The sequence below is a fragment of the Schistocerca nitens genome, chromosome 6 (assembly GCF_023898315.1).
Source record: "Schistocerca nitens isolate TAMUIC-IGC-003100 chromosome 6, iqSchNite1.1, whole genome shotgun sequence".
In the NCBI taxonomy this organism is placed as follows: Eukaryota; Metazoa; Arthropoda; class Insecta; order Orthoptera; family Acrididae; genus Schistocerca; species Schistocerca nitens.
Window position 1 is genome coordinate 456,030,869 of NC_064619.1, and position 17,818 is coordinate 456,048,686.

At 35.6% G+C, this 17,818-nt stretch overlaps 1 protein-coding gene across 3 annotated transcripts in view; it reads right to left on the reverse strand.

Moving 5' to 3' along the window:
• Positions 1-3,357: 3,357 nt before the first annotated feature.
• LOC126262350 (F-box/WD repeat-containing protein 9-like) overlaps positions 3,358-17,818 on the reverse strand; it is a 131,117-nt gene continuing 116,656 nt past the window's right edge. For all 3 annotated transcript variants that reach the window (XM_049958925.1, XM_049958923.1, XM_049958924.1), the window contains exons 8-9: positions 15,816-15,971; positions 3,358-7,870 (exon numbers count right to left, since the gene is read on the reverse strand). In XM_049958925.1, the coding sequence (XP_049814882.1) occupies positions 7,793-7,870; positions 15,816-15,971 (234 nt within the window). In that variant the 3' untranslated portion in view covers positions 3,358-7,792. The remainder of the gene's footprint in view (positions 7,871-15,815; positions 15,972-17,818) is intronic.

The following is a 17,818-nucleotide window of genomic DNA, read 5'->3' on the forward strand; positions in this document are numbered from 1 at the left end:
ACCTGGAAAATATTTTTATTCTGAAAGGCAGAGAAAGAGCCAGTGTTTCATCTTATTCAAGTGTTACTTCAATCCACAATTATGTTTTTTTCCTAGTCTTTTATACTAGCTGTACATCAGATGCTTACAAAAAGGGCCAGAGATATGGTGTTAGGTGAAATTGTATTAATTTGGTTCCTATCATTAGGGTTGCACAATGCATTACCAACCTTAATGTGTCTTTTGACACATTGTGTGATTTCATTTTGATTCCCATCTTCATGTACTTGTTACTCATTCTTGCTGATAACAAACCTACAATGTCAAATGCTCTATTGAGGAGGGCAGCTTTGGGGGGGGGGGGGGAAATTATATATATATATATATATATATATATATATATATATATATATATATTAGAGGGAAACATTCCACGTAGGAAAAATATATCTAAAAACAAAGATGATGTGACTTACCAAATGAAAGTCCTGGCAGGTTGACAGACACACAAACAAACACAAACATACACACAAAATTTTGTGTGTCTGTCGACCTGCCAGGACTTTCATTTGGTAAGTCACATCATCTTTGTTTTTATATATCTAAAAATATATGTCTGCTTGTGTCTGTATATGTGTGGATGGATATGTGTGTGTGTGCGAGTGTATACCCGTCCTTTTTTCCCCCTAAGGTAAGTCTTTCCGCTCCCGGGATTGGAATGACTCCTTACCCTCTCCCTTAAAACCCACATCCTTTTGTCTTTCCCTCTCCTTCCCTCTTTCCTGATGAGGCAACAGTTTGTTGCGAAAGCTTTAATTTTGTGTGTATGTTTGTGTTTGTTTGTGTGTCTATCGACGTGCCAGCGCTTTCGTTTGGTAGGTCACATCATCTTTGTTTTTAGATATATTTTTCCCACGTGGAATGTTTCCATATATATATATATATATATATATATATATATATATATATATATATATATATATATATAAAATAAAAGTAAAAGCATGGTTGTATGATGTATTGTATAATGCAATCTTTATTTTCCAGTAAAATGCAATTAAACTGAGTCAGAATGTGAGTAAGTCAGCAGGCTAAAAATATGGTAAAATGGAATAAACATAAAAACAGTTGAGGAAAGAGAGGGAGGTATTTGATCCATAGCAAATATTTAAAATACAGAGACAGCTTGTATTGCCATCCTTTTAAGTACATTCATACAATTGTGCACAATAACATCATCATCATAGCAATAAAAAGCTTGGTACAGCATACATGGTAATGATTCAGATACTGCTTTAATAAAATATATCTTAGTTTATTAGTTACATTATATTGGTTTGGTTATGACACATTTCTCAATTATTCTCCAAAAACTCTCAACTTATGCTGTTACACACAGTTTTGGCTTTCACATTTTTCTATCTGATACAGACTTCTTCCTCATACCTCCTCTTGTTTTTACAAATTGAATGAGACCTTCTGTGCCTATCAACATGAAATATATGTAGTGCACAAATAATTCAGAGCAAATGTCACAATCAATTTTATATTTAGCTTCATGTTTTTATGAACTGATTTCAAGGGTTCTCTTTTCCCACATAGCAGCACAGAATATCATAACCTCATGCTGGGCACTAGTACTAATAAAGGTAACATGCAGCTCTGCTAGCTTTATGCTGCTTTTCACACCATTATTGCCAAAGGCAGTGTCATTTGTAATTAAGACTCTCATACACAATTTACAGAATACTGTACAGAGATTGATACAATTTTACACAGTTATCAACAAAATAGCAGTGCTGATTCAGCCTCAGTAAATCACATATCACTAGAAACAAGCCACAAAAATTAAAATTTTATATGTCAAATGAATATTGCAGTACGAGAAGGTGACTATATTACGACTATCAAAGTATGAATTGATGCAACATTCAGAATGGAGATAAACTATTTTTGTTCCATCAGCTGCTGTTTGACAGTACAACTGGTAAATGAAATGAAAGGTAAAATGGTAGGAAAGAAAGGAAGAAGGTATCCAACTCCAAAATATTCCACCAGGTTCAGCAACTTCTTCAAACATAAAGTAGACATTGTTTCAATAAACACCAGATGGAAAATTAGCAGCAATCAGTATATATGTTTGTGCTAGAAAACAGCTTATGACCCGACTGAATATACACATATGAAATGCTATGCCATACCGTAATAATTACATAACAATTCTGTATCAAACAACATCTCATATTAAATGACAGCAATTTTTAATGTAAATATAAATTTTCTTAAATCTTATAAATTTTTTTAAATATTTAGATTGCATGATCTTTTAAAATATTCCTGTTAGTTTTTTATTACAAATTCAATTATTTTATGGGTGGATGCCTTCTTTATTTTGTTTTCTGTCTTTTTCCTGTATGGTATCCACCTTCTTACACATAGCATTATTTTAAAAATTAGTCATTTCCTTTGATAGAATAAAGGCTTTCACGGCCAGATGACTTTGCTGCTGGTAAACCTTTCGGAGTAGAAGATCACGGCTCATAAAACTCTCCTGTTCCTAACATTTCATCCAGAACTGCGTTGGACATCTTCAGAGGCATTGCTCCTCCTTTGAGTCTTGTCTACAGTTGTCAAGCCTCAATGGAGTAGCAGTGCACTTGTGGACAAAACTTCAGGGACAGAAAGGTTTCATGGACCACGACCTTAAATGCTGAAAGTTTTAACAGCAGCAAAGTCATTTCCTTTGTTGTTGCCAGTTTTGAAGAACTTTTTTCACATATCCCTGCAGACTGCACTCAGAGCTTAAGCTGGTTTAACATACTGATGGAAAAAAGAACATGGTAGCTATTTACTTTTGAACCATCCAATACATTTTATGCATTGAACAGACAGGGATGAGACAATGGCTATGTTTGCAGAAGCAAATTGGTGTGGCTTAGTGCGCAGACAAGCACTCAAAGTGGCATACTCCTGTACGTCTAAGATTGCTCGCTCTTAACTGTCTTCATTTATTTATACATATTTAATAAAAACCTTGCAGGTTGAAATAAGTTTATCTTTACTTCTATTAACATAAAAAATGAAAGAACCAGCAATAACTCTATGCTGTTACAGACTTGTTACACTATTGTAAGTCAGAACTGGATGCATCAGTCTCTTATTAACCACAAAATCCTCAGAGGAGCTCTCCTATGTATTCTCCTCCTCCTCCTCCTCCTATTTTGATACACGAGATTCTATACCTAGAAATAATGTGTGTGTGTATGGGGAAGGGAGGAGGAGATATCCTGCCTTAGGTTTTCTATTTGCTGCATCTTGATGGTGATTGCATTTTTGTTGTTGTTGATGATGATGATGATGACTAGCAAGAGATCAGAATTAAGAGTTCAACATATCTGCATGTTTTTATTAATACCATAGTGACTTCTGTGTTCTTCAGCAACAAACGTATTTACAGCTGCCCTATCACAAAGGCCCAATGCAAAGACTACAACAAGACTATGGCACGCATATTTAGAAGATATCGCATTTGGCATACTGGCTCAAATAGTACACACAAATACATACAACCAACTGTATTCACACAAATGAGGTCTCAAAACATTTATGAATTTTCTTATGTTAGTATTATTCATGTATTTGTATTCAAAGAAAACTATAACACGTCATGTGCCTAATAAGTTGTTGATAAACATTAACAGTGACAAAAATAAATAGGAATTATCTTTTTTTTTACAAATACTCAATACTTTGAAAATACAAATACATATGACTTTTCAATCAGTCTTTTTGAGTGAGCTAATGCCCCCTTCTTTCGTGTATGTTCTTGTATTGTTACACATGAAATTCAGTCACAGAGAATGATTACAACACAATGACATCTCCTCTCATAATATACATTTTTTAAAAAAGTCTGTAAACGAAACTGTTGTGCTACGTAGTCATAGTAAAAAAAAAATATATATATGTATAAAGTGCTCACTGAGAATTTATCTTAATGATACTTCAGCATAGTTACAAATGTGAATCTGCCATTTAAATTAATTCCTGATGGGGCAGTTCAAAGCAAAAATCATCTACAAGAGAAGAAGAAGAAGAAGAAAAAGAAACTGAAACATTATAAAGGCTTTGTGGACACTGCCAATGGTGAAGTATAGTTGTCGTTACATTATAAGCCTTAGTTTTTAAATTTTATTTCCAAAATTTTCTTCTGGTATGCAATGGTATATGTTTTAAAATATTAATTTTTCTGATAACCATTTCTCACACCAGTGAAAAGTCATTTATTGCATGCAATGCTATAGCTGTAAGTATCAATATTTGTAACTGCTCAGCAATGTATCAAGTTATCCATTATAATCAAAAGATTCTGATTGTAAGTAATTTCATGCAGATTAGTACCATTATATTAAAGAAAAAGAAAGCAAGAAAAAGGAAAAAAGCTGAGATGAAATGTATGATACTGTATAAATTTAAATTATGAAATCATATAATGTCTGAAGCAGATGCAAATGTGCAATTAATACAGATTGCATTGCCCTGGCAATTAATTGCTTCTACGATTGCTGTCATATTTAAGCTTCTACTCCCACTGCAGTTCAAATTATGATGCTAAACTGTCTTTCATAGACTTCACCTGATTGTATCAAAAGGAAAATTCACTGGAAGAAACTATAAAATCACAAGGAGGTAGAAGAGCTGGCCGTAATTTAACTTCAGGAGATGAAACAACTAGAACTACCGATAAAAATACTTAACAGTAATCTCAGTTTTTCTAACTACTCCGTGGAGGAATGAGATATTTGTGGTATGGGAAAGTAGGAAAGGGCAGGAATGTCACTCAGATCCCAGGATTAGATGCCAAGGAGAGACACAATGGAAGGTCAGATAAATGTAAGCACTGAGATTTCTTCAATTTGGAAATGACAGAAGGGACAGAGTGCACAGTAAAGACGGATTCAAAGATGCTGAGAAAATTAAGTGGTGGTATATTCTGTCTGCAAACTGTAGAGCCAGCACATAGGTCTCCACTCTCTCTACCCAGTTACATAAAATGAAGCACCTACAGGATGTTCCATAAGGTTATACCGATCTTCCACAGTCTGCTTTTGAACTGGTGGTGATGCAGTGTGCACACACGCCCTGCGAGCGTATATTTTCCACTAAAGGCATTAACACTATACTGAATTTAGTAACTAATACAAGAAAAGAATAGACATAAATCACAGCATGTTGTACTGCATTGTGACATAAGAAATTGATTCTTAGTTATCCTGTATGGCAGTTGTTACAATCTTCCAGGACGGCCACTTCCCCCACAACAAGCACTGTTTGCTGTTCAGTTTTCAGACAGACTATAAAGAATAATGTAATTATGCGATAGAAGAAAGGGGAAAGAAAAGGGGGACAGTAGGAGGAGGGAGTGGGATGAGAAAAAATGAAAATAAACTTCTCAGCCACTCAATAGGAAGAGGGGGAAAAGAATCTTGTTACAAGTGGCTGAGTCTAGGATGGTGGAGGAATCATATGTTCCTGTGGTACAAAAGGCATTCAGGGTTGTTGAATCATCCTGTAGGGCAAGCTGGTCAGCTAAATACTGGGTGACTCAAGACAGATAGTTTTCTTATGCCCAATAATGCATTTGGCGAGTTTGGTGGTGGTCATCCCCATTTAAAAAGCTGTACAGTGAATGTGTCTTTGGAAATCAAGCTTTATCTTTGCTTCCTCATCCTCACAACAGATGAGTCCCTCTCTCCCTAGAGTTTGAGTTACCTGTCCCCCCCACCCCACCATACTCAGCCTCTCTTTTCCCCCTTTCCCCTTTCTTTGCAACCTACTTCAATCTTTCCTTTTCTCTCTCAGAAGAACAAAGGAACATACAAGTTACAAAAACGTGGATTATGCTTCACCCTTGTCCAATCAATCCCTCTTTCCTCCATGAAGAAAGCACTTGGAAGTTCTGAAAACAAGCATAATTATTTGCTACTTTAAGTGCTTTTAATAGTGCTAATAATACATCTTCCAACCCCTGAAAGTAATTTTCAATTTCCTATTAATTTCAAGTTTTCTTAATTGACTTTTCCCTTCAACACAAACCAACAATTGGTCTTCCAACCACAGATCAATCAATTATTTCCACCTGTAAGTCATCAGTAAAGTGGAAATACATTCCAACAATTTTTCCCCTCTTACAAGCAATGTATTACTTCTATAAAACATTTCCCTCATTTCAGGCACAAAATATAACAAAATAAACACTCACTATAGATTATTGCATATTTCATAAAATATTGTGCCTTGGCCTTTAGACAAGTACAGCTGTTAAATACAAAATGAAGGAAGGGAGAAATGTCTCCAATTTACCAAACACACGGCGTATAACGGTTACTTCTTGTCAATAAAAAATGCAATGTATGTTAAAACTTAGGGATAGCCCAATCAAGTTGTGTGCGCATCTGGCAATGAGGGCAGCATTGTGGCATCTTGCTGTGGTTGTGAAGAAAGCATATCAGTTTATCTGTGCACTCTTGGCAAATAAAAACCAGAAGACTAGTTATAACTGTTCAGTATAGCCAAGTGTCTGGCAGCTACATGTTTACAGTAGAGTTACTAAGGTGACACATAATAAGGAAATGAGCCAGGTCACATTTTCTGTTCTGCTAACGATTTTTAATATCACTCTGCTACTTCTGGTGGCTGTTAGAGCAGTCAATTAGAATCAGTAATGTTAACTGTTCTAATTCACATTCATTGTGTGGTTGTTTATCTTTACAGGATGACAGTGGGCAGGAAAGTGATAACATCGTTATAATCCTGCAACCTGATATCAGTATCTAATGTTAACTGGGAATGTATAGCTATATTCAGTATAGAGTTACACAACTGTTGCCGCTACAGTCACATTGTGCACTTTGGTAACAGAGAATCAGTAACATGGCAACTATCCATGCTGATGTGTGGTAGACTGTCAGCCACTTTTCATTTTCATCCACGTTTATAACTTTTTTCAAAGTGAATTACTTTCCTCTATACAGAAGGAACACAAAATATAAAACAAAGACACATTGGGTGTACTGCACTCTGAGTAATTTCAAAATGCACATCTGTTCTAAGAGGCACACATTTTGTTCAATTGAACTTTAAAAATGTAACTTTATGAAAGAGGAACAAATTATGGGCCCCAATGATTAAAACAACTAATGCTTTCAACTGAGAGATCACCATTCCATAAATAAATATAAAAACAGATATGTATGCTAATCGGAAAGAATTTTTATAGAAAATCTCTCTCTCTCTCTCTCTCTCTCTCTCTCTCTCTCTCTCTCTCACACACACACACACACACACACACACAGAGAGAAAACATAAAGTAATATTTTTAAATAGTTCTGTTAATTGTTTTACAATCATCTGATTGTTAGTACTATAAACATTCTTCAGTTTTCCCTGTTTAGGAAGCACTCTTTCTTTTATAAAAGACACATTTCACAGCGACACTGAATTATAAACAACGAATTACACTTCTCTGAATAAATAATTTTAAAAAAAGTATTATTTTAAGGCTATCCTGAAAATTACTGTGAAAGCATAAACATGTTAACAATTCTACAGTTACGTACGAGGTAAATAAGGCAAACCAAAGGCGAATACTAGCACGTGGATCTACAGCAACATTGGCCATAAACAGACAAAGCACATTTATTAGTCCTCAACAAGAGAAGCACCGGGTCACGAAATGTGAGAGCCTTGAAGGCGTATCATCACCAGATCCACCCAAGTGTAGGAATGCCTCCCGCCAGAGCTGCCCCCTATGTCAGCGTTTCCGTGGAGTGTATATCTCCACCTTGCAGTTGGTGCTTCCCGTAACTAAAACGCCATTTAAATAGTCAAACTGAAACAAAGATTCATTGTATTACACATAGAAGAATGGAAAAGACATCAATGTACTGCTGAAAGTGAAGCGTACATAAAATTATTTTATGCAATCACTTGCTTTTTCAAGAGGCCAGTTTTAAATTGACATAAAATAAACACTAGTTTAATGTACAAATACCTTAAAATTATACATATTCATAACGTAAATTTTGTGATGTGAAATGACAAAAGAATATTTAACTAATTTGCTTCTGAACACGATGTAAGCAATGTGATTCATCCAGGCTTCCTTGGAGAAATTGATGATTTTACAAGTTTTTGGGTTTGTGGCAGAGTTCTCATTTTGTCTTTACATATTTTGACAGCTTCTCTAGTTGTCTATGTCAGGTGCTGAGTCCAAATTTTGTTGCGTGCTCTTCAGACTCTAACCAAACTGTGAAAGATGCATCACGCCATCCTACCAATTGTTTTCGGTGGTGTTAACCAATAAAACAATCAACTATAATTCAAATACAATGGAGAGGCTGTGCCAGAAAGCAAAAAAATGTTTAAATGCAGAAAATGCTGTAGGAAACTCTTCACTAAAAGCACTTTTAATAGGCATTTATCTTTGGGCAAAGGTAGAGCACTGAGATGTCTCCACAATTTAAGTAAACGGAATGCCAGATCCAATGCTTTCCTTAAGCTACAGCCTCTGCCATTGTTAATTAATTATCCACCACTTTAATCTCAATTGCCTTCTTAAATACACTGTCCCAGATATTAGTTACCTGCACCACAATGGTGGCATCTTTCTATTTCATTTTATGCACATACTTGAGGCTGTTTTTGGAGACAGCAGATTGAGCTGCAAACAATGTCAATTTGTATTGTAGGGCATGCTCAATGTGTTGTCCTGAATACCCATTCCTTTTCAACACTTCTCTCTGGTGACCAAGTTTTTCGGCAAGGCTTGTTTCATCTGATAGTGTACGTGCTCTGTGGATCAGTATTCTAAGCAAGAAACTTCTCTGTGATGGGTTAATTATGGCTTGTGACTAACAAAAGGTTGATTTTGGTGGAATTCCTGTAGACAGGGACCAACATGCTCTTCTCTTAACCAAAACCTCACGGAAAGGTTGCTGTCCCTCTAAATATTTCATTGCAATTTCACATATGGTTGACTTTAACACATACAGCTGGCTTTAACAGTGGAGGAAACAATCTCCACAGCAGTGCACAGCATGTACCACTCACAGATAGGTTGGAGTCAAAAAAGCGAGCAACAGAATTTGCACTTCACACATGACAAAGATAAGTAGGGAAGTTGTTGCAAGTACAGAGAAAATGACAACTCAGCTGCAAACCCAAAAACTTGTAAACCATGATCTAATCAGTGTAATCTTCATAAATGTTTGAATGGAAGAATAAACTCTAACTTTTAACTTTTAATAGAGAAAATGTAGCAAGGAATTTTGTTTCCATCTTTATTCTAATTGATGGCCAACTTTTAGTAGGACCTTATGCACTGCACAAGAGTCCACAAATGTAATCCAAAACTCACAATCCTAATACTTAAGTAATGACCTTAACAGGTTCCTTGTCAATATGATGCAGGGTACTCAAGTAAACTAACCAATTCAAACAATGGAAAGTCTAGGATGGAATAACAACAATATTATGAACATTATATTAACCAATTCAAGTTATTAGGCCGATAGATTGTATAGATTCTGAAGTGGCTATTGACAGTAAGCTTAAAAAATACAACTTTATTTGTAGATATCTAAAAAGAATATTAAGAAAAAGAACTAGGAAAAATGTCTTAACTTTCAGTCTAAAGACTGGTTTGACGCAGCTTTCCATGCTAATTTACCCTGTGCAAGCTTCCTTATCTCTGCATCATCTGCTCCAACCCACATACATTTGAACATTTTAACTGCAGTCAAGCCTGACCTTTCTCAACAAGTCTGACCCTTCAGATTTCCCTCCATTACCAAACTGATTATTCCTTGATGGCAAGGGTTGTGTCCAATCAATTAATCCTTTCTATTAGTCAAGATGTGTCGTAAATTTGGTTTTTCTCCAATTTTATTCAGTTCTTCCTCATTAGTTATTCAGTCTATCTGTCTAATGTCAACATTCTTCTGTAGCACCACATTTCCAAAGCATTTAATCTATTCTTGACTGAATTGTTTATCATCCACATTTTGCTACCACATAAGTCTACAATACAGACAACTGCTGCAAGAAGACTTCCTAGCAATTAAATTTACATTTGACTTTAAGAAATTTCTCTTTTTCAGAAATGTGTTTCTCGGTGTTGACAGTGTACATATTTATCCTCTCCACCTCCTTGCCTGTCGTCAGTAATTTAGCTACCCAAATAACAAAACTCATCTCCTACTTTAACTTCAGAATTCCAAATAGAGTACTGTAGTTAGGACAAATATTGTCCTGCAAGCTCCTACATTTCTCTGGAACCCAAACTGATATTCCCCGAGGTCAGCTTCTAACAGTCGTTCCATTCTTCTCTAAATAATTCATGTCAGTATTTTGCAACCATGATTTATCAAATTGATCATCCATTAGCATTCACATCTGACAGTGCCTGTCTTCTTTATAATTAGAATTATTAAATTCTTCTTTAAGTCTGATGGTATTTTGCCAGTCTCATATATATTGACAACCAGGTGGTATAATTTTCTTATGGTTGGCTCTCCGAAAGATCTCTTATTTTGAAGTATTTTTTGACTTGGGTCTTCAGTTCTATCGTATTTCGATCTCAGTATTATATCTACCAACTCATCTTCATAAACTTTGTCTCTTTTTCAATAATACTGTCTTGAAGTTCATTTTCCCTGTTTAGTTCTTCTGCATATCCCTTCCGCCTTTCAGTTTTCTCTTCTTTTCTTAGTACTGGCTTGCTATCTGACCTCTTGATATTCATATAGTTGCTCCTCTTCCTCCAATTTTTCTATATGTGATATCCATCTTTCCCCTAGACATGCACACTTCTACAACCTTGCATTTATCTTCTAAGCATTCCTTTTTACACATTCTTCACCTTCTATCATATTTTTTACACACTGATATCCATATCCATTATGCCTGCATCATTTGTTGCAAAATTATATTTTCGCCTTCCGTCAATTACATTCAACATCTGCTGTGCTATCCAAGGATTTATACTAAGCCTTATTTTGTTTTATTTTTCTTTATTTTCTAGTAAGAGGAAAGAGTAGATGTATCAGTGTAATTTAGGTAATAATATTGAAATATGATACTTAATGAAGTTGAATGTACATTCTTATATGTTCAAAAAATCTGTTTTACAAAGAAATTTTTAAGGCCATGAAAAATTTTGCAATACAACCTTTCTAATTGAACTCAATGTGTAATGATTATTTGGGAAGATTAAATTGAGACTCAGGGTTTTATTATTGCATTTTACATGCAGGATATATGATCTTCTTTTCTTAAATTGTAGTTCGAAACATTATTTTTAGTAGAAGTAGCCTATATGATACCACACTGCCTGGATGTTAACTGCAAAACAGGTTGTGGCAAATCCTGATGGTGGAAATAGTATTCAGGGAATTCTGTTTTCAGTGAGAATGTCACAGAGAGTTTGTTTTAATGACGTGGTATAATTTTGGTCATATCCATGAGAAGTGCAAGGAATACTATTTTTGTAAGCCTGTGGTTTCAACTTACTTTTGTAAGCCTGTGGTTTCAACTGACAATGGACTGGTGCAAAATGAAGCTCACTGTTTTGACTCAAAGTGAGTTAGTACAAGCAGGTAGGTGCCACCTTCAAGTTTCTAGAATATCTGGCCTGAGTGGGCCTTAGAAAAAGGTACAATGCTCTCTAAAGATTTTCAAGTAGAATGTGAGGGATTACTTTCTATAATTGAAAAGTCATTGGTATGGAGCAGTGGTCAAATGCACTGGCTACCAACTAACTGACTCGGGTTTAATTCCCCCTGCTACCATTTCCCCCACCACAACAATGTTACACTATTAATTATAAAATTTAAATACATTTAAACAGTTCAATTCATGAAACTTCCTGGCAGATTAAGACTCGAACTTGGGACCTTTGCTCTGGTAGAGCACTTGCCCGCGAAAGGCAAACGTCCCGAGTTCGAGTCTCGGTCGGGCACACAGTTTTAATCTGCCAGGAAGTTTCATATCAGCACACACTCCGCTGCAGAGCGAAAATCTCATTCTGAGTTCAATTCATATTTTCAAAATTAATTAAAATATTTAAGCAGTAAATTTACAAAATTGGGTGAAGTTTTGAATGAGTTTCCAAAAATTCTAGCAATTAATTAATTGTTTTTTCATTATTATTTGAAGGTATATTACATTTTTTAGAGTGATAATTATCAAAGAAACATTTAAAACATATATATTGCTCACACCATATGCATCTTATGCAATCATTTTTTGAGCAAGAACATTTTTCCAAAATATGCTTCAGTGGAAAGCACACTTATTTAAAATTTTTAAATTGAAGGTCTTTTGTCCATCAGTTACGTTGCATACCAAGCACACTGAATCCCATGGATGAAAACATGAATACTAAATTGATGCCACATGATTGAACATATTTTAATCGCAGTTTCTCTTGATAATGATGATTGCCGTTGCGGTAGCACTTTAAAAGCACTTTGTAGTCGTAGTCATATTTCTGAAGTGTGACAGAATAGAGTATTGAATAAAACAAGCACTTTTACGAGGAATGATCCTCGTAGTACATGTTACTTCACCTTCCTCATTGATGTCTCATCATACAATGTAAAATCTTCTTGGTCACCCCATGAATCCATCAACGGAAGAAATTTACTGTTAGCAATGCATGACTTTGAAGTTGTTTTCAAGAATTTTGCTCAAAATCTTTCGTTAGTTTTCCTGACTTGGAGGTAGGGAGGGGTGAGGGAGGGAGGGAGGGAGGAAGGGAGAGAGAGAGAGAGAGAGAGAGAGAGAGAGAGAGAATAAGAAAATCCATGTACCTCTTCGTGAAGATTTTGTCCATCAGGTTTGGTGTATAATATCAAATCATCATCATTCACTACGAAATTATCATTCATAATTTGAATAATCTACTCTGCAATTGCTTGACCCATAGCTATTGCTACATGGTCTACAGAAACAGGAGGATTTTCAGTGATCATATCTTTTTCTCTTCAAATTGAAAAAGCTTAACGAAGAGCACTGATGATCTTTCTAAATTCTTCATGAAAGGCTGTTTTGATTTTTTTAAATTTCACTTTATTTACAAGTCACTTCACTGGTAGAAAATTCTGGTTTAGTTTTCAGTTTCCAATAAAATAAAATGTCTTGATGGAAAAATACCACAGACTTGTGGTGAGATGCTGTCCACAACTGTACAGACAGTTACAAATTGTCAGAAAAAAGGTACAGTAATGACTTACTATAGGGGATTTGAAACAGCTGCCAAAGATACATGTTCTGAATGAATGTAAGAGAACAAAGAAAAAGAATACGGTGCTGATATGACGACAACAGAATGTTGTTACTGAAGGGCAGCTGAAATCACAAACCACACTCTACAGTAAATACAATGCTGAAATATCATTTAAAACAATACTTATTTAAATATGTTCACAATTAATAGTCTTTAACAGTTTGAGAGGGGAGGGGGAGGTACGACCAGTAGCAGCAGGAACTGAGCCTTTTTTTTTCATAGCATAAAATTTACTTATTTAAGTAAAATACAACAATAACTTAGTAGAATTGGATTTAATTACTATTTTTCCCTGTAGAATTTCCTTACATATTGTTTTTATTGTTGTTCTGTTTTGTTATGAGTTGAATTTATTTTGTTTTGTCCTTTGGTTGCTTTTTTTCTGTGTGTCCTTGAAGGAAGTCATCGAGAACAGGTATGATTAGTTCTATTTGATAATCTGAGCCAACAAGCTGCCAGCCAGTGCACCTGACCAATTTACCACACAACTGACTTAAAAACTATTGCAAAAAATCTCTTGAGCTCTGCTTGAAAATCTTTAGAGCACATTTTATCTTTTCCTATGGACTAATCAGGTGAGATATTCTACGAACTGGAAATGGGCATCTACCTGCTCTACTCGTGTAGTTTGAGCCAAATTGGTGAGATCAGTCCTGTGCCCTCCCTCTGTGAGACACATCATAACGATTTAATTATTTTTCTTTTTGGTGGAATTATTTAGTTAACTGGATATTAAGAGAGGAATAAAAGAATCTGACATTATTATTTTGTGGGAGCAATGAGGTAAAGCAAATTTACTACAAACTTAAACTAAGTTCACTATAACAATTTTAGACACATCACACATACTGGTCCAAAAAACATTTATTTTCAACTGAGGTTGCAGTAGACATAAACTTTACAGATAAGCAGAACTGCAAAAGTGAATACAGTGCTGATAAACTTAAGTAAAGTAACTTAACCTAAATTTACTTTGGCAGAAGGGAACATACTGTAATCAACAATAGTATGCTCTGTAGGTATTTTCTAGAGCAGTGCAGTAGATCCACATGCCATTCTGTACATCACAAAAATGGTGTGATTAAGCTGTGGGCCGTGTCACTTGGCACAGGGGCACAACAGTGACAGAATCTGGTAAAGTAAAAGTGGTTATTGCTGAGTTCGTTAAAACTACCAGTGCAATGATTTACTCTACTATCAAGAGTGAGATTTCAAGGTTCACTTTAAAAAAATCAAAATTTTATGTTTCGTTGACTCCACAGATGTGATCAGATTAGGTTTGGCAGTGTATTTTGATTGATTTTGTGTGTGTGTGTGTGTGTGTGTGTGTGTGTGTGTGTGTGTGTGTGTGTGTGTGTGCTGGAGGGGGGGAGGCAGCAATCACATACCGATTTATATCAAACATTATCTGGTGACCAAAATTTGCTTTTTAGTTAATAGCTTCTAATTTATATCACACTGCCTCCCACTCTGAGAATGAAGTCAGATTTCCGATGTTCAGTTAGGTTTGTGTGTTGTGTGCATATGTATTTTGTATTTTGGGATGTTGTTATGGTCCCTAGTGTGCATGCACCCCTAATGTACATCCTTCACAGTTTTCCCCTTTAAAGATTTCTCCCAGTTCAAAATTTGTTACTGACTTCTTGTTAGCATGTGATCCAGTTACCACACTGAAATGCTCCACTTATGTGACAGTTGGCTTAGCTTTTGACAATTTCATTAGCTCATCAGTGCCTTAATGCTTGACTACTTCTTCATCACTGAAAACTGAAGTGTGGGGGAATGCTTGAACAATTATAAATTCACCAGGTGTAACACTGACCTTCACAATCATCAAGCAGTTATTGATACGGCTAGTCCTACATACTATTTTCTCATTTACCTCTTGCTATGACAGCAACTCTTTTTCTTTAAATCTTCCTAACACTGCTACGAATTACTCTGAACACATCAATGCATAATTCTCCATTTCCTCCCCACCTTGTCTCACATGGCTCTATAACATGTATTTGGTTGTTTCTAATCTCACATTTAATTTCCTCCAGCTTCTTTAAGTACGGTATCCCATGTATCTACATCAACTTGTGAAGGAATTTGCCTGATAAGGACGTAGGAGACCCTCTTACCTGCCCTTTCAAATTTTAGGTTCTGAAATCCACAGTCAGTACTCTGTTGTTCTCTTTTTTTAAAAAAAATCTCCTTTCATGATTCCATATCACTTGACATATCAGCTTTAATCAGCAATGAGAAACTTTTTGACGATTTCCAAGAACATTTTGAGAAGTTTAAGAAGCCTTATTTACCCTCATATCTATCTGTGGTAAAGGACTGAACATTAAAATAGTTGCAATATTTTAAACAAAGAGGCATTGCACTAACTACCCTACTGTGATATTTTCCAGTATTGTGGAGTGTTCTACTGTCAACAATCTCTTTTGACATAAATCAAGAGTGCAATGAGATTCATGGGTTCAAGCAAAGTACTTACCCCTGTCACTTGCCCTGAAGTCCGTATTAATGAAAGCTGTTCCAAAGGGCAAGATGGTGCAAAAGCTCTGAGAGTAGTATCTGTTGATGCAGTCAGAACAACACCTTCATGCTGCTGAACTGCTGTTACTTGGCCTCCATGTTCCACATCTAAGCTCTGAAATATATAATTATGATGAGTCTTAGTAAAACCAGTCATAGTTAATTTATCAGTAGCTTGCATCTGCTGATGTTTTCTATGGCTATACTAGAAAAGAAGCTTTAGTGCAATTCTGGAAAAACTAAACAAGAAACAGCTAAAGATTATCTACTTACCAACTAATGAAACAAGAACAACAGCATCAGGACAAAACCACACTACTGGGGAAAGGGGAAGGAGGGAGAAGAATATTAAGTATAGAGCACTTGCAAATTTTTAAGAAAGAAATTCCCTCAGTAGGACCACAGAATAAACAACATCAGTGACAGGCAAAGGAAAGGAAGTCATTCCAAGTACACAATAAGATGGAGGCAAGGTGCAGGACCTAGCAGCTGAGAATTCAGTTGTATAGCACTAAAAAAGCTGGAGGAAATAAATAGATGAGGACTATAGCTTGAAAGAAGTCACAATATGAAGATGGGTTCATGGTATTCAGCAGTACAGAAGGATGGTGAAGGAAACACAAAACAAGAGGTGCAAAGGGGATGTATAAAACATATTCTTAAAATTACCTTATGAGGTTTACATCAGACAAGCATGAACAGATATAAATATTTCAAGAGAATGAAAGACAGACATGCATTAAGACAGAGATGAAGGAAAGGCCAAAATCTTCACAAAAATAAACAAGCATGACAGTGAGAGTGCCAGAAAGCCAAGTCCTAACTGCCAACACGTGTGCTCACCTGCTTTATGGATTGGAGTGATTATTCCTCTATTACTTTTCTTCAGCATTTTTTCATTTGTGATCTACCTTCTCCTATTTTATAGCTGGTTCTACATCTCAACAAAGAACATCTAAAAAGTTTGGAAAGATACAAATTGGTCATCCACATTTTTGTTCATGTCTGTAGATTCTACTCATGCCATTTCTATTTCAATCCATACTAACTGAGTGATCTTCTTCTATCACACACGATATTAACCTCAATTTTTGGATTCTCTTCTATCTATGTTTCGACTAACTAATGATTATAACTATTATCTCCTTCTATTTTTTGACTAATACTTTAAGATCACGATGACTTTGTTGCCAGCTATAATTAGCTATGAGTTACTATCCTTTTTGGCAGCATTTTCCAAAATCTGTGCATGCTTTATTAAATCGCCCCCAAAACTTTGTATCCACGTATGATACAGATGTCATTAGTTCAAATTACATGTCTTAATTTCTAAGGCCTGTTATTCCTTGTCTAAACTTTGGTAGAACCTAGGTAGAAATACCACACTTCTCCTACCTAGCATTTCTTCATACTGTGTATTGTTTGTTGTAATGCACCTTACTAGAGGTTTTGAGATTTACATAGTCTTTTACAAACTATATTGCTGCTGGAGGACTGAATACTAATTTAGTATTGTAGCTTCCCAGCATATTTGGTGGCCCAAAACTGCGGTGAACACTTGGTTTAAGGGAAAAGACAAATCATATTTTCTCTGTGTATTAAAAATGCTACACAACCACTGTTTCAAATGTACTAATCTGGTAAGGGGAAAAGTTGAAGAAAATAGTACGGTGTTTATCACGAAAAGGATAAAAACTGCAGAAAGGTTTCAGCTTCATGATCCAACAATGAGTAGCATGCTGCATCTTATGGCAACACATGACCCGATACCAAACATTTCGCCACTTTTGGGGAGAAAGAGGGAAACAATGTTGATTTGTGATGTGGGAATGCAGACAGTTTCTTTATGTGGCTATAGAAGCATATAAGGTAGCTATTACTGCAGCTTGTTTATCATATCATGTAATGACATGATGTGCCAGAAATTGCCATTTGCATTTCTGTCATCGACCTGCCTGGCAG